Source organism: Choloepus didactylus, chromosome 15, assembly GCF_015220235.1.
Source record: "Choloepus didactylus isolate mChoDid1 chromosome 15, mChoDid1.pri, whole genome shotgun sequence".
Lineage (NCBI taxonomy): Eukaryota > Metazoa > Chordata > Mammalia > Pilosa > Megalonychidae > Choloepus > Choloepus didactylus.
This window is the reverse complement of record NC_051321.1, coordinates 31,128,537-31,151,244: the sequence shown is the minus strand read 5'-3', so window position 1 is coordinate 31,151,244 and position 22,708 is coordinate 31,128,537. Positions and strand designations below refer to the sequence as shown.

Here is a 22,708-nt window from a genome sequence, read left to right as displayed (position 1 = left end):
AACTAGATATAGAGTTGCCATTCGATCCAGTGATTGCACTTCTCGGTATATACCCGGAAGATTGGAAAGCAGTGACACGAACAGATATCTGCACGCCAATGTTCATAGCAGCATTATTCACAATTGCCAAAAGATGGAAACAACCCAAATGTCCTTCAACAGATGAGTGGATAAATAAAATGTGGTATATACACACGATGGAATACTACGCGGCAGTAAGAAGGAACGATCTCGTGAAACATATGACAACATGGATGAACCTTGAAGACATAATGCTGAGCGAAATAAGCCAGGCACAAAAAGAGAAATATTATATGCTACCACTAATGTGAACTTTGAAAAATGTAAAACAAATGGCTTATAATGTAGAATGTAGGGGAACTAGCAATAGAGAGCAATTAAGGAAGGGGGAACAATAATCCAAGAAGAACAGATAAGCTATTTAACGTTCTGGGGATGCCCAGGAATGACTATGGTCTGTTAATTTCTGATGGATATAGTAGGAGCAAGTTCACAGAAATGTTGCTATATTAGGTAACTTTCTTGGGTAAAGTAAGAACATGTTGGAAGTTAAGCAGTTATCTTAGGTTAGTTGTCTTTTTCTTACTCCCTTGTTATGGTCTCTTTGAAATGTTCTTTTATTGTATGTTTGTTTTCTTTTTAACTTTTTTTTCATACAGTTGATTTAAAAAAGAAGGGAAAGTTAAAAAAAAAAAAAAAAAACAAGGAAAAAAAAAAGATGCAGTGCCCCCTTGAGGAGCCTGTGAAGAATGCAGGGGTATTCGCCTACCCCACCTCCATGGTTGCTAACATGACCACAGACATAGGGGACTGGTGGTTTGATGGGTTGAGCCCTCTACCACAGGTTTTACCCTTGGGAAGACGGTTGCTGCAAAGGAGAGGCTAGGCCTCCCTATGGTTGTGCCTAAGAGCCTCCTCCCGAATGCCTCTTTGTTGCTCAGATGTGGCCCTGTCTCTCTAGCTAAGCCAACGTGAAAGGTGAAATCACTGCCCTCCCCCCTACGTGGGATCAGACACCCAGGGGAGTGAATCTCCCTGGCAACGTGGAATATGACTCCCGGGGAGGAATGTAGACCTGGCATCGTGGGACGGAGAACATCTTCTTGACCAAAAGGGGGATGTGAAAGGAAATGAAATAAGCTTCAGTGGCAGAGAGAATCCAAAAGGAGCCGAGAGGTCACTCTGGTGGGCACTCTTAGGCACACTTTAGACAACCCTTTTTAGGTTCTAAAGAATTGGGGTAGCTGGTGGTGGATACCTGAAACTATCAAACTACAACCCAGAACCCATGAATCTCGAAGACAGTTGTATAAAAATGTAGCTTATGAGGGGTGACAAGGGGATTGGGAAAGCCATAAGGACCACACTCCACTTTGTCTAGTTTATGGATGGATGAGTAGAAAAATAGGGGAAGGAAACAAACAGACAAAGGTACCCAGTGTTCTTTTTTACTTCAATTGCTCTTTTTCACTCTAATTATTATTCTTGTTATTCTTGTGTGTGTGCTAATGAAGGTGTCAGGGATTGATTTGGGTGATGAATGTACAACTATGTAATGGTACTGTGAACAATCGAAAGTACGATTTGTTTTGTATGACTGCGTGGTATATGAATATATCTCAATAAAATGAAGATTAAAAAAAAAAAAAAAAGGAATGAAGTTCTCATACTGCTACAACATGGATGAATGTCCAAAACATTATACTAAGTGAAATAAGCCAGACATTAAAGGACAAATATTTTATGATTCCACTTATAAGAAATCTCTAGAATAAGCAAATTCATAGAGACAGAAAGTAGATTTGAGGTTACCAGAAGCCAGTTGGAGGGAAATGGGGAGTATTGCTTAATGGGTACAGAGTTTCTCTTCAGGGTGATAAAAAGTTTTGGTAGTGATGGTGGTGATGGTAGCACCATATTGTAAATATAATTAATACCACTGAATTGTACACTTAAAACAATTAAAATGGGGGAAATATATATATATGTATCTTCACAATAAAATTAAAAAAATTTTTTTAAATGGGCGAAAGGCTTGACCAGACATTTCACCATGGAGGATATACAGATGATAAATAAGCACACAAAAAGGTGTTCAACATCAATAAGCGTTAGGGAAATATAGATTTAGACCACGTTGAGACACCTCTACCTACCTCCTAGAATGGCTTAAATAAAAAATACTGAAAATACCAAGTGGCTGCCAAGGATGTAGAGCAACTCAAACTCACACATATTGCTGGTAGGAATGCAAAGTGGTACAGCCACTTGGAAAATGGTTTGGCGGTTTCTTATAAAGTTAATACCCTTTGTCTCAGAAATCCCAGTCCCACTCTTCGGTACAGAAATGAAAACCTATGTTCACACAAAAACCTACACACAAATGTTATAGCAGCTCTATTCATAATTGCCCCAAATTGGAAAACCCAAATGTCCTTCAACAGACGAATGGATAAACAAACTGTGGTACCTACACACAATGGAATACTACTCAGCAACAAAAAATAACAAACTGATACATGGAACAGCCTGAACAAATCTCAAAGGCACCAGACTGACTAAAGGAAGCCAGTCTCAAAACGTTACATACTGTATGATTTCATTTATCTGTCCTTGATAAAACCATGTGATGGAGAACAGTTTGGTGGTTGACAGAATTTAGGGGTAGGGGAAAGTGACTACAAAGGGCTTAGCAGAGGGAGTTTGGGAGGAAAATTGTTCTATATCCTGATTGTGGTGGTGGTTACAGGAATCTGTACATGTGTTAAAATGGATAGAACTGTATATCCAAAGAATGTCACTTTTACCATATGTTAATTTAAAAATTAAAAGTTAAAAAGAGGCAGAGGAAGTGTGACTCCCTGGCTTAAAACTGCCCTGATCTCTGGTCTTTCACCATGAAGGAAGACATAAAACAAGTACATAAAACAAGTACGGTTGTAGCTGCTATTCCCTGTCCCACCCCTCAAAGATTTTTTTTTTCTGTCTAGACTTTTACATGTCAAAAGATACAAATGTGACCACTTTTTAATGACAGACCAAATCGTATATAATGCATTTTTGCTCCTAAAGAAGCAAGACTAGATGACTTTAAAATGTCTAACATGCCTTTTAAAAGTATTTTATGTATTTCGGTTTTTACAAATATTGCTATTCTTTACATTTCAAACACTGCCACTATTCCACCCCCACCCCACCCACCCTGAGGTTTTTCCCCAGAATTTTTCTGCAAATTGTACATCTCTACCGGCGGCAGTGCAGAATGACAAGCAGGTTTTATACAGCTGATGTGATCACTGCACAGACAGGCTAGGAAAATGCTACCCAATCTGCCAATTAATTAAAGCATTAATCTAAGGAGCAGCCAGGCCCAGGGTATGTTTACCTAGAGAGAGGGGTGGTAGAAATTGAGCAGGAAGCTCCCTGTATTTGCATGAAAATGAAGGTGCTTAGGAAACCCTTCTGTCTGTAAAGGTAGGGCAGCCTTGATCACATCCCTAAACCTTTCTGATCTATTTAGGGAGCCTTTTAGGGTACTAGTATCTGAAAAATGAAAGCACAGTAAAATCAAGAAAAACAAAATATTAAACCCTGGACAGAGGGTAGGGAGTAAGTCCAGCATTCTGTAGCTTCTTTAGACCTGGTAATTGGGTAGAATAGATGTAAGTTTTGGAACTGCATAGACTGGGTTCAACTCCCAGCTCTGCTTCTTACTAGCCGTGTGATTTGGGAGCCAATCATGCATCTCATCTGAGCCTCATTATTGTCATCTGTAAAATAGGGATTTTGAACTGCCCCTTTGTTGCAGAGCAGCTAACCCTCTGCTCAACTGTAGGCAGGAAGGCGGCTGGGAGAGTAGTTAGAACTTCAAAGATTACACACTGCCTCTCTGAGTGAGGGACTGCACAGCCTTTTGTTCTTTTTCTGCTTATTTTTCAGCAAGGGCAAAGAAGCCTCAAGAAGGTTTCCCTCCACCTTCCTGGGATGTGCTACACTCCTTCCCTAAGAAAAGTGGGACCATAACAGCAAGACATAAAGACAGTGGGGAACTCTGGGATCTCTTAGCCATGCTGGCTAAACCCATCAGGGCACAAAGTGAGGTTTACCTGTGTGTCACTGGGGAGGGTGATAGATTTGAGCATTTCCTCCTGAAATGGACAAGGGAAATTAACCAGTAATGTTTGATGATACTAAAGACTTACGGTTAATTTTTTAAGCCTAAGGGTGTTTTTTTTTTTTTAACTTCCCTATCATTTAGAGCTACATATAGAAAAATTTACAGATAAAATGATGCAATGTCTGAGATGTTATTCAAGATAATACAGAGGGAGAATGATCAACCCAGCAACCAAGACCTCTAGCCTTGTGGCACAAATAATAAGGACCTTTTCATAGGACTTCGTTTTTTGTCAGAAGGCATCTCTTCATTTCTGGTTTCTTTTCTTGCAGAACTCTCAGAGATTGAGCCCAATGTGTTCCTTCGTCCATTCCTGGAAGTGATTCGCTCTGAAGATACCACTGGCCCTATCACTGGACTGGCGCTCACCTCTGTCAACAAGTTCCTGTCCTATACGCTCATAGGTAAGAGCTCAGGCTTTTGGTGGATGACAATAGCACTTCATTTCCTGTCTCTCCTAGGGGTGTGGTGGGGGTCAGGGCTTAGGCAATGAGCCTGTGTTACTGGGAAGTTTTTTCCCAGCTGTCTCTTTGCTTGTAAAAGAGAAATACGATTGCTATTGGTTGCTCATCATGCTAATTGACTCAGGTTGTGCCAGGAGGGGAGGTTTCCCTATGTCTCTGTTTCCTCTGACTGTGCTTTGAAGGGAGAAACAGGTATGGGGCCCTTTGAGATTTTGTTTTGTTGGTTTGGCTTATTTTTGAAATTATGAATATAATGCATGGTTATTGTAAGAGTGTCTAAAGAAAAGCTAATGATCTCTCCTCTATCTTTCTCAATGTTTCTCACTCTTTCTGAGGTAAATGTTAACAGCCTGGTTGACTTTCTGTATTTTTCTCTATGTATACATAAATATATGTAAGGTTCCACTCCTTTTTAAAAATAAAAATGGATTATGTGCTCCATGTTTTATTTTCTCACTTAACAGTATTAACTTAGGAGATATGCATGATATAATTATCAGTCAGATTTATTCTCTTTAATAGCTGTATAATTTCCATAGTATAGATGTAACACAATTCAATAATTTATTAATATTTAGGTTGTTTCCTACTTGAAACCATTATAAATAATGCTAAAATAAGTGTTCTTATTCATATGTCCTTATTTACCAATTTTTGTTTTGTAAGACAGATTCTTGTACTAAGGATTTCTAGATTAAAGGACATGTGCATGTTACATTTTCATAGATACTGCCAGGTTGCAATCGAAAAATATTACAGCATTTTAAAGTTCTACTAGCAATGTATGAGGGTTTCCATGTCCGTACTCTGTCATCAGTACTGAAATTATCACTATTCTTTATTTGTGCCAATTTGGTGGCATTTTGGTATTCTGTTGTTTTTATTTTCCTGAAGTTGGACATTTGCCATTTGAATTTCCTCTCCTTTGCCATTTTATATTGAGTTGTTTTTTTCTTACAAATTTGTAGGAGCTTTTTGTATATTAGCGATACTAACCCTTTATCTGTTGTAGTATTACAAATATTGTTTCCTAATCTAGTCCAAATATTTTCATCTAGTCTATTGTTTATCTCTCAATTTGTTTATGGATTCCTTTTTAGTTGGTCTTGTCACTCAGGATTCTGAATTCGTTTTCTTCTATTGCCAGCCCATGTGCAAAGGTGAAGAACATAGAAAACAGGCAGCAGTCTATGTTTTTAAGCAGAGGGACAAGGAAAGATGAGGCTCAGTCTGAAGCTAGCCGGAAAGAAACTTGGCCTTAAGTTCAGGGCAAGAAAATCCTTTATCTTTTCTAGAAAGTTGGATTTACATAGCTAAAGCATTCAGGATCCTGAGCAGGAATGCTGAGGGGCAGCTAGTTCTAAATAGATGCATCAACCTCTCAGGCACTCTAGTCCTGTCTTCATACTTTTCCTAAGCAAAATCAAACCCAGCCAGTTCCAGCCTTGCCCTGAGCACCACCTGCAGGTCATCTCTCTTTACAGCCTCCAGCAGCTGCCCTTTTGTGCCTTTTCTCCTTACTCTCTTGTCCATGTACTTTCTCCCCTTGCTGGACTTGGCAGACAGGCTAGTCATTGAAGACCTCAGGCTAGCTGGTCATCGGAGCTTCCTATAGTGGGAAATGAGAATGCTGGAGGTGGTGATTACAGTAGGCACAAGAAAAGAGGCAGGAAGGAGTATAAGAAAAGCTAGAAGACAAAGTCGATGAAATTGGCAAATATCCCTGCAGTCTGCTCCAGAGTGGCCAGCAGAGAAGGACATTATGAGGAAAGATATTGGGGAAGACAAGTCCTGCTGCGTGGGTCCAAACCAAACAATCCTTTGTTTAGCCTACCTTTCCAGAAGCCTGTAACTCAAGACATCTGGGATTATTTTAGGTCCTACTCTAAGGATCAGCCTTTTGTTTGGCCCTGATACAGCTGCCAGACCAGGATTTGTGCTTCTGATTGCCTGGTTTGCTGGTGGGCCCTGCCTGTGCTTCTAAAGACCTGTCACTCTTACCTACCTTTTAACAAAATTAACTTTGCTACATCATTCAAGCTCAGGGGATAAGAGCTGCAAAGAAATTGATCAGTAGAGCCTAAACCACCTTACCAAGGGAGATTACTTCAAGAGGGAAAGAAATGCACCCCCAGGAACATTGTGAGTTGGGAGCAAGACCACCATACATTGAGCTCTGAAACACCACACAATACTGAGAAGGACCTGGATTTCCTGTGGAAGGAAGGGGCCCACTGTGGGCCCTGGAGGTCTAATAAGGATTGTCAAGAAGGGCTGTGAAAGAGGACTCAGGCAAGGACCTTAAGAGTATGGGATTTTTTTTTTTTGTGCTGATTAAGAGAAATGCAGAGAGTTGGAATGATAAAAGGATCTGGGTCACTCCATTACACTATATGTCATCATGAAATTGGCTTCCTCCCGCATGACCTCTAGAGTAGCCACTCCTGTGCTGGGTAAAAGGTTGTTTTAAGTAGGAAAAAGAAAGTCTTTGCCAAAGACAGAATAAAACAAGTGAAAATCACTCGAAACCAATGAAACTCTTCTGGTTCATTATTATGAGAGAAATGTACAGGTTTCTCAACCATTCCCTGAGGTTTAAGCTCAGGAACTCCATTAATTTCAGATGTGAGAAAAGAGAAAATTTGAAGAATTTTCTCCTTCTGACTTCTATCAGGTGGAGCTTAGAAGGTGACCCTGCATTACACCATGCCACCTCTAGAGCAACTTTCTCTGTCTCTCACAAAACTCTATTGTGTCCCTGCCTTTTTTACTACTTCTCCTCCACTTTCAGGACTGAACAGTAGTGGAAAGGGTCTTTCAGAGCAAAGCAGGGGGTAGAAGCCCAACAACCCAGGCAGTTCTACAAACATTGATGGAGGAAACTTTGGCTACTCCTGTGGCTGTTTAACACTGGAATGGAAGCAGAGTCCCCACCCCCTCACCCACCCACCCCCACCCCCACCCTCCACCCCGGCTTGGCAGCATGTGTGTTAACTTCCAGTATTGTGCTAGCTGTCTGATCTCTAGCTTGTCCCCTTTCCTTATTCACGGCTGAAATCCTCCCTACTCCCACTCTCCAATTAGCTAGCCTCCAGCCCTGTTTAGTTCGTCTCTTTTACCTCCTAATGCCTGTTTAGTTAAGCTTAGTAACAGGAGTGTTGCTCAATGCCGTATTGGTTTTGGTTTGTTTTGTTGTATTTGCTGCTGCTATTCCCTGCCACTGGCTGGATGTGTAACTTTTGGTGAGTTATTTAATCTGCTTATGCCTTCCAGTTCACATCTGTAAAATGTGGATGATAAGGGTAGATGATTTATTTGGGAGGACTATATTAAAATGGGGTGAGGAGAGTGCACCCATCAAGATGGCAGAGTGAGACTCTTCAGGACTCCGTCCTCCTACCGAAGCTTTGAGCAACAAGCAATAGCATCTTTTTCAAAGCTCCAGAAACAGTTAAAGGACTGCAATAATAGGGTGAGGGCTGAATCAAGAAAAAGCCTACCTAAACGTGGTAGATTCTCTTGTGCCCTGGCTGGCCCCTCCACCACCCCTTACCAGCTCAGAGCAGAGCCAGCCTGTGTCCCCAGTGTGAGTCCCTGATCCTGGTTCCAGAGGGAGCAGGATAGCCCACATGCACATACGAGGAGCATGTATGTTTGTCTCAATCTCTCTGGTGGTGGCTTGAGGGACTGAATGACCCAGAACTTGCTCTGTGTGTAAAAGTGGTTCACCAAGCTCTCTTATAGAACACTGGACCAGAATAGTCAACTCCTGCTGCCTGAGGCAAGGAATTGCTGGCTGTAGGACGTGCAGAGCAATTCCCAGGACCTTGAGGAAACTGTTTCCCAAGGAAAAGGAGACATTCCTAAGGGAATTCCTGAGGCTTTGTGCATGCCCAAGACAAGACACATGCTCAGAAAGGATCAGGAAAGGCCCTATGCTCTGGCCTGGAGTTATTCTCCAAACTCATTGTATGGATAAGCTCTGAAGGAGAGCGCTTGCACAGGTCAATCTGCAAAGATGGGAAAGGTGTTTTCCTTTTTTCCTTCTTCTTTCTTCTTTCTTTCCTCTTTCTTCTTGTTTGTTAGCTCCTGGAGGTCAAGGAAAACTCGGTCATAACACTACCTGGATACAAGTGTAAGGAACATACACCTCAGAGTCTAAATTGCATTGGTAACACATTAAAATATCAAAATATCCACATTTCAACAAAAGGTTACAAAACATAAAAAGAAACAGGAAGCAATGGGCCAGGCAAAGAAGATTAAAGCATTAGACCATCAATGAAGAGGACCAGACCTGGGACATAACAGAAAAAAGCTGTTTAAAACAATGATCCTAAATATTCTCAAAGAACTAAAGGAAAACATGGGCAAAGAACTAAAAGAAATCCAGAAAACAAAAGATGAGCACAAAGAGAATATCAGTAGAAAGATGGAAATTTTGAAAAGGAACCAAGCAGAGCTGAAGACCACAGAAACAGAAACCAGAAATTCCCTATGTGGGTTCAACAGCAGATCAGAGCTGGCAGAAGAAATCAGTGAACTTAAAAGATAAGACAATTGAAATCATCCAGTCTGGGGAGCAGAAAAGAGGAAAGAATGAAGAAAAAGAAACAGTCTGAGGAACCTGTAGGATACTGTCAAGAGTACCAGTATACACATTGTGGGAGTCCCAGAAGGAGAAGAAAGAGAGAAGAGGGCAAAGAAAATATTCAAAGAAATAATGGCTGGAAACTTCCCAAATTTAATGAAAGACATGAATACACACATTCAAGATGCTCAACTAACGCCAAACAGGATAAGCCCAAATAGATCAAGACCATGGCTTATTATAATCAGACTGTGGAATGCCAGATAGAGAATTCTGAAAGCCAAAAGAGGGAAGCAACATGTCACATATAAGGGAGGCTCAATAAGATTAAGTGCCAATTTCTCATCAGAAAGCATGGAGGCAAGAATGCAATAGGATGACATATTTAAAGAGCCAAAAGAAAAAACTGCCAACCAAGAATACTATATCTAGCAAAGCTATCTTTCAAAAATGAGGGAGAGATGAAGACATACTCAGACAAACAAAAGCTGAGGGACTTCATCCCCACTAGACCAGCCCTATGAGGGATGCTAAAGAGAGTTTTGCAGGTTGAAAGAAAAGGACAATAGACAATATATTGAAGTAACATGAAGAAATAAAGATCTCTGGTGAGGGTAATGACAGTAGGTAAATATAAACACCAGTCCTATTGCGTTCTTGGTTTGTAACTCCACTTTTTATTTCCTACAGAATCTAAAAGGCATGAAACAATTTGTAAACTACATAAGAGGAGGGGGACAGAGAGGTATAGGAACATAGTTTTGGTATACTATTGAAATTAAGTTGGTATCAAAGCAAACAAGATTGTTATAGATTTAGAATGTTAAATTTAAACCCCATGGTAACTACAAAGAAAATTTTGGAGAATATATTGTACAAGCTCATAGAAATTAGACCATAGGTTGCAGAGGGAGTGGGGGAAGCAGGGGAATAGGGAATTAATGCATAATGGGTGTAGGCTTTCTGTTTGGGGAGATAGGAAAGTTTTAGTAATGGATAGTGGTGAGGTACCCTAATATTGGGAATGTAACTGGTCACACTGAGTGGTGTACTTGGGAGTGGTTGAGATAGGAGGGTTTATGTTGTATACATGTTCCCACAATTAAAAAAAAAAAAAAAAAAGAGCAACTAAAGAAACGATGACAATTAAAGGCAATAAATGATCCTGGATGGGATCTAGCAAGGAAAAAAAGGCTCAAAGGGACATTTGGGGAAATATGAAAAATTGGAATATAGAGTGTAAGCTTTATACCAATGTTAAATTTCTTAAACTTGATAACTGCACTTAAGGTGGTTACATAAGTGAAGAGTCTTGTTCTTAGGAAATGTACATGGCAGTATTAAGTGTTTAAGGAGCTTGATATATACAGCCTACACTCAAGTATTCAGTAAATGGATAAATGGAGAGAGATATAAATTAAATAGAGCAATGTGGCAAAATATTAAAATTGGTAGATCTGGGTATCTGAGTGGGTAGGGGTATGTTGGAGTTTTCTGTATAGGGCTTGTATTATTTTTGTAATTGTCCTGTAAATTTGAAAGTATTTTAAAATAAAAAAATGTTTGATGTCTGTGGAAAGGGCTTAACATCATACCTATCACATAGGCAAAAATATTTCATTATGTTAATTGTGTTAGTATTATTACCATCATCTATGCAGTCCAGGATCATAGGCTCATAAGCCTTCTAACTCTATATGCAATTGTGTATTTATTGATTTTTAATTTTTTTTACAAACACTCCTATCCACCAAACATACCATACTATTTTAAATAAGAATGAAACCAAAGCAAGAAGAGTGGTTTCTGAACTGCTGTAATATGATAACAGATGTGAGTTTTGGCAGCATATTGTTTCCTCCCCCTGCTCTCCTCTACCTCAGTTGCTCCTGAACACAAATCTCTAAAAGCAACCAGAGAAAGGCTGTGTTCAAAGATGAAAAGAGAGGGAATGCAACCTTGGCATCCCAAGTTCTGGCCCTTCTCAGTTTTTGCTCTAGGCTAAAAAGTCATATTTCCAGGCCTTTCCTTCATGAAATGAGTAGCTTTACCCCAGTGATATCCAGAGTGTGGTCTCCTGGCCAGCAGTGTTAGCTTCACCTGGAATCTTGTTGGAAATGCAAATTCTCAGGCTCTATTCCAAAGCTACTAAACCAAAAACTCTGGGAGTGGGACCCAACAATTTATATTTTAGCAAGCCCTCCGGGTGATTCTGATACATGCTTATGTCTAAGAACCCCTGTTTTATAGTTGAGTTTGTGCTGAGGAGCTCATTAAAGCTATAGACAAAAATTCTCAGGTAACATAAAGAGCCACAAGTTAGAGAATTGGAGAGGAGAAAATCAAAGTCTCTTAAAGCAGTCCCTAGACAGGATGCCTTGACTTTTTTCTCTCTCCTTTCCACATTATTTAGTCTTTCCTTTTTCGCTGGAGCAGATCCCACTCATGAGGGCACAGCGGAGGGCATGGAGAATATGGCAGATGCTGTCACCCACGCCCGTTTTGTGGGCACGGATCCTGCCAGCGATGAGGTTGTCCTGATGAAAATCCTTCAGGTAAGCGGAGAGGAAGAGCAATTAGGCTAATGGCCAGGAGCTGGTGACCACCAGCTCTACTTACTGGGAGTCTGCCTGGAACAAGAAGCTGTGTTTTGACTCCACTGAGGCTTAGGGAGCTACTCTGTTTCCAAACAAGCAGCTCAGGTACCCAAAGTAAAAGCTGTTTCTAAGGAAAATAATTAAAAGCTTTAAATGAACTGATATCAAATACCAGAAGCCCTCAATACACTTGTACCTCTGACAGACTGTATCTGTGCCGTCCATCTGTTGGACTCGTGGGCTAGGGCTGGAATGAATTCTGAGCCATGACAAGGACATGCAAAATAAAGAAATAGTTCCCAAGACAGGCTCCTGAGAGAGCCTCCTCTCAAACTGAAGCAAGGTCAGCATTCTTGCTAACCTCTTTCTCACCCCTAAGTGTTTCCCCAGGAGACTGAAGGAACATGAAGCAGCTTTCTCCCCTCAGGTATACTCCTCTTCACCCAGCCTGCCTTGTTTATCACATTATATCTCCCCCTTCTTTCTGTTAGGTTCTGCGAACTTTGTTGCTAACACCGGTGGGTGCCCACCTGACCAATGAATCTGTGTGTGAGATTATGCAGTCTTGCTTCCGGATCTGCTTTGAAATGAGGCTCAGTGGTATGTGCTTGAATCTTTTCTCCACCTTTCTGGGGGCCAGTGTTTGTGAGTGTGAACGCATGATGCTATCTCTGAACCCCAGAGAAATGGACTTCTTCTCCTATCTTGTGAAGCCGTAGGGGTCTAGAAATCTCTATCCTTGACTCTTTGTTGTGACACTAGAATAGAGACCTCAGCTCATTGTGCCAGGGCAGGAGTTGGAGGGATCCTAGACCAGCTCAACCCAGGCACCGACTCTCCCTCCCTTAGGGTTTCTGGGATTGACACCAGCCTGCAACTCCAGAGAACACATACATCCCTCCCCTTTTTTTTCTGACTCAGTATTGCCACCTAGTGGGCCACTGAAGTTATGTCTGCCAGGCTGAACTGGAGCTGGTTTTAATAAGTTTGGCATAATCCTTGGTAAACAAGGTTTGGAGGGGAGTCTGTTCTGAGAAGCCTCCTGATAATAGCACTGCAAGTAATGACACCTGTGTTATTTGTTTTTGCCTGTGCAGAGTTATTGAGAAAATCCGCAGAGCACACTCTCGTAGACATGGTGCAGCTGCTCTTCACAAGGTAAACCTGCTGCTGTTTGCTTCAGCCTGGCTGCCAGGCCTCTTGAGCCTGCCTGCTTCCACATAGCCACTTCAGGGACCTCACCAACCTCACAGCCACATTAGAGGCCACTGGGATTACAGATTGGGGTAGTTCTCTGGGCCTAGGGTTACCAGGCAAGGGAGAAGGAGGAGGGAGGTGGCTGGGCCTCAGTGGGAGGCAGAGGGTTATTTGATCTAGGCTGACAGACCTCATTCTGTTTCCCAAAAACTAGTGCCTGTTTTTGCACAGGTAGCAGCTGGGAAAGGGAACCCAGAGAAGCCAGGCTCAAGGGAACCTGGAACAGGTTGCTTCTGGAGCTTAGCCTGATTTCTATGGTAGAGGGTTAAAGTTAGGGTAACCAAAATCCTGGTTTGCCTGGGACTGTGCTTTTAGCACTGAAAGTCATACATCCCAGGAAACCTCTCAGTCCCAGGCAAATCAGAATAGTCAGTTACCCTAGACCCTCAGCCTACGGTCTAGGAGGCCTTTTCATACTGTGCCTAACTGCCTGTTTCCTATACCTCCTTTCAATAGACTAGCTTTGAGAAGAGCTGAGGAGATGGCTTTATAACACCCCCACCCCACCCCACCCCCCAGGATTTCTTTTTGTTCTCCAGATCTGTATATAATTCAGATCCTGCTGCAGAGAGTTTCTTACTCCTCAGGCTCAAATGCTGGTTTCAAAACTTCACCCTGCCTTTTACTTCTCACCCTAGCTAGGCCCAGTCTCTTGGGGTTTTGATAGACTGTCTTCTCCCTGTCTCTTGGCTTTCAGCAAACACTTTCCAAGTAAACAGAAGTAGGAAAGAGTTAAAGGAAGAAAGAGCATCCACATTCCAAAAGCACCTAGTTTTCTTGCCCTGACGATTTTACCTTCTGTTTCAGAAAGTGTTCATGTCTTTCATCCCTCAATTCCTGTGGTCTTTGATGAAGCCCTGAAAGGGATGAAATTGTCTCGCTTCTCTTCCTAGCTTTTCCTGAGAGATGGCACACTCTGACCCAGAGCAACTCCGGGCTGTGGCTGGCATAGAAGGGAGAATTTTTCATTGTCCCTAATGATGTTCCCTGGGATTCTCTATCTTGTAGGTTACCTCAATTTAAAGAAGAACCCAAGAACTATGTGGGAACCAACATGAAGAAGGTATAATCTGGGAACTGATCTGCTATGCATTATCCAAGATTTGATGTCCCAACTTCAATGTTGTGGGGATATTCCTGGATAGCCTTGCTTAGCAAAAACATGCTGTTGTCTAGACAGTTCTGCTTGGAATCTAGAAATAGCTACATTCCTTCAATGAGAAATGTATTCTCTCCCAGATGCCTTTCCTTCCCCAACTTTTCCTTTTTTGGCCCATCTTTGTTGTCCCACCACATAAGCTGGTGAGCCAGTCCTTCTTGGAAACTGTGTGAAGCCCACCAGGCTGGGCTGAAAATTTAAGTTGACAAAGATGAATGTCCTGCCATCCACTCAGGACCTGGTCTTATCAGCAGGTAGGAGGCCTATAAAGGCTATGCCCCCAAGTCCACCCTAATACTGGATTAGACTGGGCTCACGCTTGTGCTAACTCTGTTGAAGAGATAAATCAAGCCTGACTCCAGGTCAGAAGGTTCTCAAACAGCTAGGAGAAGACTGGTGGTCAGAAGAATGGCCTCTTTCTATCTTGAACTGAAGCCCGGGACTTCACAGGCCTCTGATGAGGATTCTGCTTGCAGCCATAAGAGGTTCTGCCCATGGAGATGGCCCTTGGCTGTTTGATGCATGCACCTGACTTTCCCCTGCCATCCATCCCCATTCCTGCCCTGTGCCCTGTTGGTGTGTGTCTGTGTTTATTTCACTCTGTTTAAATCGTGCGTTTGCCTGTCTTTCACAGATTTCTCCATGTCTCCTCAACAAACTGGAACTAAGTAGTGAGGAGCAGCCCAAAGCCCTGAACCAGTTAGAGAGGGTACTACTCTTTAAGAACCTCAAGGTCTCTCTCCCTCTCCCTCTTCTTTCCCCATTTCTTTAAATGTTTATTTTTCATATGTAAAACCTGGATCCCATGTCCATTGTGTAGAGCACAATTTATCCCTCCTTTGTAACACAGCACGGCTTTGGAAGAGTTGCATGTATTTGTAGCTTTACAGTGTTGAGAATTCTCCCTGGGCATTTGGTTTCCTGGAGGCAAGAGAAGGAAGGTTTAAACTGGTGACAGATCATCTAGTAAGTCTAGATAGTGAGCCTGGGTCCTGCCATCACTGTGTAGGGAGGGTTAAGATCTATCATTCCTAGAAAAGTATGAGGGACCTTCTAGCAAGGCCCTTCCTTTGTCTATTCTACCTTCTCCCTTTCTCCAAGCTGGCATAGAGAGCTTAAGCACAGTCCTTGACTCTACCTGGATACCTGGACTGGGTTTGGAGGGAAAGGGTAGTCCATCTAGCTGGTGTTTTTGTTTTTGTTTTTGTTTTTGTTTTTTATTGGTTACTATGAAGGGACCATTCCAAGGTTTAGAATTCTAGATTGATGGAGAGAAGCCAGGTGCCGGGGGAACCCAGAACACTGGTAATACTTAGCATCTTTGCAGATTCTCTCCTTTAAAAATTGAGATGTAGGGGAGTTTAGAGGAGGGGTTTAAGCTAAAGATTACCCTAATCCCCATATCCCTGCCTTAAGGAAGAGGAGGAAGAGAAGGAATTATGGGCTATCTAAGCCATCTGTCACAAGAGCGTGCATGCTAGATATGGAGTTGTGGACATCCAGGTCATTGAAGATAAAAAGAACTGTGTGTGTGTATGCACATGTGTGTGTGTGCACATATGTGTGTGTGTGCACACTCCCAGCTAGACAGTCCATAGACCTGTTTTCTTTGCATGCATTGTCTCAAGTTTGATTTGTGTGCTTGCCTAGTCTCAAGTTGCAGCTCTCTTTAGTGGCTACCTGGCATGTTGCCGTGATTACTAACCTAGGACCTGCCCTTTTTTGGTAAAGCTTATTCTGTCCTTTGGGAACACAGAGTTGTACAGATAAAGTGGTGTAGGGCTCCATGAACACCTACTGCCTACCCCCCACCTTAGGACCATAGGATAGAGAGCACAACTGTACTTTTTAAGAACTGAGGCGTTTGTAAAAACTGGTAGCCACTCTACCCTACCCCAGCCAGGAGACAGAAAAAGTTCATTGAAATTACCAGGTTAGAGCTAACTTTGCAGAGGACAGAGAAGGAAACGGTAAGGAAAGATTGATCCTAGTGTGGGAAGGAATCTCAGTGAGTTACCAGCTTCTCAGTAAAGTAGGACTGCTTTGAGTCCCTGAAATGAGGGAGTCTCCTACAGAGAAGGGATATCTCATTACAGTGGATGCAGACATTAGTACTTTTTGGAGCTCGGTGGCAACTGCCAATAAAGCCAGGTTTTTGTTTTTCTTCATTGATCTAAGGCTTTTTGCTCTTCTGCATGTTTAGCTGTCTTCTCCCAAGAACTTTTTTTTTTTTCTTTTACCATGAACTTGACTTAGCTGAGCTCCTGTGGGGAACTCTCCTAGCCTTCACAGGCCTTAGTTATGCTGAAACTACAACAAATTTCTAGGGAACCTTAGCCCTAGGAGAACATTCTTCTGGTTACTGCTTAGCCACCATGCTCAGAGCACTTGAAGCTCCAACCTAGGTATATGATTGCAGGTATTTTGAAGATAGAAGGATGAGAAGTGTAAATCTTATACAAGGCTGTTGCTATGTTACTAAGAAAAGACTTAGCTCTTGGACCTCTTTCCTTTATGGAAGGAGCTATTGGTGGGGAAGGAAGAGTAATGTGGTTTCTAAGGAAGAGATCAAAGATTACCAGGTTCTGGATGACTTGGGGGAGCCTAAGGAAGGGGGCCTATCTCCAGATATCAGAAGGATATTAACAGGCCAAGGATAATATGGGTATATTCAACCTTTAGAAAGAGGCAGGGAGGAAAGGTGCTTCTTTGGAATCTTTGTAATGGTGCTGGAAGAGTTGCTATTGTCCAGACCAGGAATGGTCTAGGAATAGTATAATTCTGTAGAGAGACTGAGCTCAAACCCCCAAATGAGAAAGCAACAGAGCTAGGGAAATGAAATGGGCTTAAACAAAGAAGCTGTGAACATAAGGTGGAGGAAATGCATAAAAAACTTGTATTTGCAGTATTCAGCAAATGATAGAGATTGTCCTTAGTGACTAAACGGAAGCTATAGAAAGAACAGAACTACCACAAGAGAGAGTGGAATAGAATAGAGTGAGGATCCAAGGAATCAGTGGCCTTACTATCTGAAAATATAAAGTTGCATCAAAAGGAGGTCCAAATTGGGAGGGGCAGAGAACAGAGCAGCAGCATGACGTGACCCTGCATCCTTTACTCTACAAATAAACTGGGATGCGATGCCATTCCTTCCTTAACTTCAAGGAATGAGACTTTGACCAATATGATGCAGAAACTCCAGAGAGTAAGGGATGTGTTTGTGGTCTAGGCCCAGTTCTCAAGGCAATAGGAAAGCTAAAAGCCTTGATGGGAAAGAGTAGGCTCTTATAATTGGATAAGAACTAGCAGGAATAGGAAGCTTCTCTGAAGGGATAGACCTGAGGCTTTGGGCAAAAGAGCCCCTGCCCTTACTCTTTCTGCAAGAAGGTCATGTACCATCTACAGGATTTAGGATTATCTGCTTAATGCAACACCCAGGATCCAGGGAAGCAAAGTGATAAGTATGAAGCCTGGCCCTGTCAGTGACCAGCTTAGAAGCAGAATGTTGCCTTCCACATGGAGGCTGCCAAGCCAACCTGTAAAGTGCCAAAAGTAGAAGCCAGGTTAGAAGAATAGGAATGTGATCTGATGATCTAGATTCTTAGTTGGGCACAGATGTGAGATATAGGCAGCTTTCTAAGAAACAGTAGAACTAAGAGATTTCTAGGGTAGAGCCTTGGTTTGGATACCAGTGCTAATGAGGTATGATATTTCCAGCTGAAAATGAGAGCAGGAGGCATGAGTGATTCATCCAAGTGGAAGAAGCAGAAGAGATCTCCCCGGCCCCCACGCCATATGACTAAAGTCACACCAGGTTCAGAGCTGCCCACCCCCAATGGAACCACCTTATCCTCTAACCTCACTGGTGAGTGCCTGGGCTGTTTCCTCTGATTAAAACAAATAGAAGAAAAGCTCCTCCCTCTCTTATGGATTTTGGAATAGAAAATTCAACTAAGGGGCTTTGATCTTTCTGCTGATAGCAAAAAGAAAAAACTCTAGGTCAAATCAGACTATGACTGTTCAGTGATTTTGCAGTGACTTAAGATTATTCTCCTTTCAGAGGGACTGTGACTACTTTAGAGACCAGTATATGCTGAATAGTGTGCAGTCTGGAATTAGAGCCGCTGATACCACAGAGGGTATGTTTTTTCCCAAAATCTGCCCTTTCTTCTCATTCAAGCCTCACTTACTTTGCTTGGCAGGTGGCATGCCCTTCATTGATGTGCCCATTCCCATCTCCTCTGCAAGTTCAGAAGCTGCCTCAGCAGTGGTCAGCCCCTCTACAGATAGTGGCCTGGAGTTCTCCTCCCAGACCACCTCCAAGGAGGACCTCACTGACCTGGAGCAAGCTGCCTCTCCAGTGTACAGCACAGCACCAGAGCCTGGGAGCAGTGAGCTAGGGGTTCCTGAGCAGCCTGACCCCCAGGTATGGCTTTGATATCTAAAGGTCCCTCTCTAATCTTCCTCTATGGGAATTGACTTGATTCTTTGGGGCATTATCCAGGTCTTGGCTCAAAAGAAGGATGGGGTAGGGTGGGTTTCCCCCCTGCCCCTCCATTTCCTAGAATTAGCTGTGCTCCCTGGAAAACTACAGCATGACTCACTGTGAGAGATAGCTGATGAGATTTATCAAGTTATCCATATGGGTGGTACATGGCAAAGGTGAGACAGCTGGCCACAGCTTTTTCTGGAAGATAACGATCTGAATCCCAAGCCTGTGAGTGCCTCTACTGACTCTAAGGTTCCAGTCATTGTAGTTCACTGATGCCTCATCGTACTCTTGAGTCCTTTATCATATTTTTGCTCTGAGTGAACTTGCATCAATTCATAGTTCACTGAGCTGACCCTACACCTACAGTTCAATTGAGACTGCATGGAATGCAGGTACTTCAGAAGAGTAAGTTCCAAGCTGTTCCTGCCTCATCCCTCTTAATATACTGTTCATAGCAGGAGGGGGCCCAGGTGGAAAAAGCCCAATCAGCGTCTGTGGAATCCATCCCTGAAGTGTTAGAGGAATGTACATTCCCTGCTGACCATTCAGACTCTGCCTCTGTCCATGACATGGATTACGTCAATCCCCGAGGTGTGCGCTTTACACAGTCCTCCCAGAAAGAAGGTGGGTACTCTGTGGCAGGCTCTGCCCATTCACTCCTTCACCTCCCCCATTCCACCCACTCTGCCTGAGCCTAAACTATCTTGGACCCAATGTGACAGCTGCCTGCTTGTCCACATTCTAGGTCATTTTGTAGTCAGGAAATAGAATCAAACCAGAGACTGTTGGCATGGACGGAGCCCTTCCCTAACTTATACAGAGGAGTTTGGTGGACAATAGGCAGTGAGAGGGAAGAATAGAAAGCTTGGGACTTCTAACAGAAAGGTAGAAAGTGAAATTTGTCCCCACACCTCACCAGATTCTTTTTTCCTTGAAGAGAAACACTTACCTGAAATTGTCTTTTAAGGCAGAGCAGGCTAGGCCAGGCCATCAAGCCAGTTGTTTCTTAGCAGTCCCACTTCCCTCCTGTCCTTCCCCAGGTACAGCTTTGGTCCCCTATGGTCTTCCCTGCATCCGCGAGCTCTTCCGCTTCCTCATATCTCTCACCAACCCACACGACCGCCATAACGCAGAGGTTATGATCCACATGGGACTGCATTTGCTAACAGTGGCTCTTGAGTCAGCCCCTGTGGCCCAGTGCCAGATCCTCTTGGGTCTCATCAAGGATGAAATGTGCCGTCATTTATTCCAGGTAAGACTAGGGCTTAGAACCCCTGGTCATTTTTTCAGGATCTCTCAAGGGCCAGGGGAACACAAGGAGGTTTGGGTGATTTGTGAGAAGAGTATAGCACCCAGGATAACACCTTTCTCCAGTAATCATAGTAAGAGAGTTCCAGTAGTTCCCCAGGACTTTGGCACCCAGAGGGAAATATAGGAATGGCTAGATATAGCGTTTCCTTGGAGCAACTTTACCTAGTTTCCTTGGAGCAACTTCACCTTCTCCTGCCTCTCTCCTGGTTGAGTCATAGTCAGGTTCAGTTACCTCATGACCCACCCTACTCTGATCTCCAGCTACTCAGCGTAGAGCGGCTGAACCTGTATGCTGCTTCCCTTCGGGTATGCTTCCTACTCTTTGAGAGCATGCGGGAGCATCTCAAATTCCAGTTGGAGGTGAGTTTCCTGACCTTGGATGAAAAAGAAATAAAAATAAGCAAATGCATAGCATCATCATTGGGCCCAGCTCTGTCATGCTGCAGGAGTGAGATCTAGGGGCTTCCTGTAGGAGAGTGCTTTTAGCCTCTATAGTCTGGTTCATTGGCTGGCTTCTTTGGTGGAGAAGTTAAAAGGGACCCCAAGAAAACTGGCTGGCTGTAAAATGGAAGAACCCAAATAGGAGGACCTGCAGGGAGTCTCATCATGAATGGGAACAGGTCTTTTGCCTAGCAATTCCTCTGCAACACAGGCAGGCAAGTTGAGCTGGCTTTACCATTAGATTAGAAAAAGGACTCATAAATAGGACCAAGTCAGGTTCATATAGAGAGCACAAAAAGGGCAATAGGCAACTTGTTTTGGATCAGGCATGGGGTAGAGAGCTGAACCGTATCCCTGGAGGCCAAAGAGGGGAATGTATTTAGGGGAAGAAATACTTTTAGGTGTCCCTTACTGCATGCTTCCTGGCTGGGCATCTGCTTCCTCTGTTTAATATTCTTGTCTAAATCTGTCTCTTCCTATCTTGAATCCTTTTACCCACTATATGGCAATTACTGGGTTATTGCCAGATGTATATCAAAAAGCTCATGGAGATCATCACTGTGGAGAACCCCAAGATGCCTTATGAGATGAAGGAGATGGCACTGGAGGCCATTGTGCAGCTCTGGCGCATCCCCAGCTTTGTCACTGAACTCTACATCAACTACGATTGTGATTACTACTGTTCGAACCTTTTTGAGGACCTCACCAAGCTGCTGTCCAAGGTGCTGAGAACTATTACTGGCCTCTAGAAAGAAGGCTCTATTAAGGAAATCTCCCTCATGGTAGTGGAGGTGCTACCTACAGGGAGGAGAACACTTGGGAGCTGAAAAACAGGAAGAAGAAAGGCATTTTCTCAGGGCAATATGGAAGTTTTAGGAAGTTATAGGAGTTTTCAGAATTTTTGAAAAAGGATGATTTAAAGTATAAAGTATTCTCCTAACCTCAAGTCTATTGGATTTGTTTACTTTCCAGAATGCCTTCCCTGTCTCTGGTCAGCTCTATACAACACACCTGCTGTCTCTTGATGCCCTGTTGACGGTGATTGACAGCACTGAGGCCCACTGCCAGGCCAAAGTCCTCAACAACCTCACCCAGCAGGAAAAGAAAGAGGCAGCCAGACCCAGCTATGAGGCAGTGGATGGTACCCAAGAAGTCAGCAATAGTGAGAAGCATTTCCTTCTTTGAGAATCCCGAGGCTCTATGCTTACTCTTTCTCTACATACTGAGCCCTTATATCATTTCCCTTTAGTGCTCTCTATTCTTTGTTTCTGGGCTTGGTGGTTTGAATCACAGGTCAGGCAGGTTAGCAGGACTCATGAACTTCTCCCTTCCTCCTCTCCCTACTTTGGGGTTTTTACAAAATTATTATGTCTTTAGAAGGGGTGAAAAGAACAGAGATTAAAGGATATGTAGAACTTTTAGAACGTAAAGTTCCAGGTCCCACCCTCCCCTACCTCACCTTCTTTCCTAGTATTTGCCTGCTCTCTAATGAAGCTTTTCTATCTTCCTCTTGAGAGCAAGGCTGCAGAAGATCATGGAAAGTGACTGGGTAGTCTCTTCATTTAATTATGGAATCTAATGCTTAGCTGACCTGAGAAGTGACCACTTCTTTTGGCTTGGGTTTGTTCTGGTCAGAGCTGGCTTCCTGTGTGGGAACATGCAGGTCTTCTTGGCTTGGGACTCAACCTCTCTTGAAGCTCTGCTTGACTTCCTACTTCTTAAGTCTTCACATTTGTTCTCTCTTACCAGCTGAGAGAGCAGCCAGTGATGGGAAAGCTGTGAGCATGGATCCAGACATCCCAGGCCTGCATTTTCTGAGTGGAGGGCGGCTGCCGGCAGAACATGAGAAGCCAGGATGCAGTGATCTGGAGGAAGCCAGTGACTCTGGGGGTGGGTCCTGGGTCCATGATCCTTAGTAACCCCAACTGGAGGGTCTGGTGGAAAGTGGAGGGAGGGGAGCAGAGATACCCTAGGGCAGCAGTTGAGTGAGTCTTGGCTGTTAACCATGACTTTATTTAGACCCAGAGAGAGGAAAGAAAATATCAGGAGCCCCCAAAGAGAGGGCTTCCAGGGAAGTAGAAGACTGATGAGGAGAAAAAAATGTTTGAGCCATTCTTCTTTTTCACTGTGGGAGTGTATCAGACCTTTCAAAAGTCATTGTCCTTATAAGCAAGGTCTTAACGGGTTTTTCACTCTCT

At 43.1% G+C, this 22,708-nt stretch overlaps 1 protein-coding gene across 13 annotated transcripts in view; it reads left to right on the top strand.

Moving 5' to 3' along the window:
- GBF1 (golgi brefeldin A resistant guanine nucleotide exchange factor 1) overlaps nt 1-22,708 on the top strand; it is a 149,029-nt gene that overhangs the window by 109,283 nt on the left and 17,038 nt on the right. For 4 of the 13 annotated variants that reach the window (XM_037804035.1, XM_037804033.1, XM_037804038.1 and 1 more), the window contains exons 4-17: nt 4,471-4,602; nt 11,690-11,808; nt 12,342-12,450; nt 12,948-13,008; nt 14,116-14,170; nt 14,901-14,999; nt 17,984-18,131; nt 18,469-18,692; nt 19,214-19,382; nt 19,799-20,010; nt 20,331-20,429; nt 21,038-21,232; nt 21,483-21,672; nt 22,260-22,400. In XM_037804035.1, the coding sequence (XP_037659963.1) occupies nt 4,471-4,602; nt 11,690-11,808; nt 12,342-12,450; nt 12,948-13,008; nt 14,116-14,170; nt 14,901-14,999; nt 17,984-18,131; nt 18,469-18,692; nt 19,214-19,382; nt 19,799-20,010; nt 20,331-20,429; nt 21,038-21,232; nt 21,483-21,672; nt 22,260-22,400 (1,953 nt within the window). Of the gene's footprint in view, nt 1-4,470; nt 4,603-11,666; nt 11,809-12,341; nt 12,451-12,947; nt 13,009-14,115; nt 14,171-14,900; nt 15,000-17,983; nt 18,132-18,468; nt 18,693-19,213; nt 19,383-19,798; nt 20,011-20,330; nt 20,430-21,037; nt 21,233-21,482; nt 21,673-22,259; nt 22,401-22,708 lie in introns of those variants that run through there. The other 9 variants (XM_037804040.1, XM_037804044.1, XM_037804042.1 and 6 more) reach the window with 5 other exon arrangements.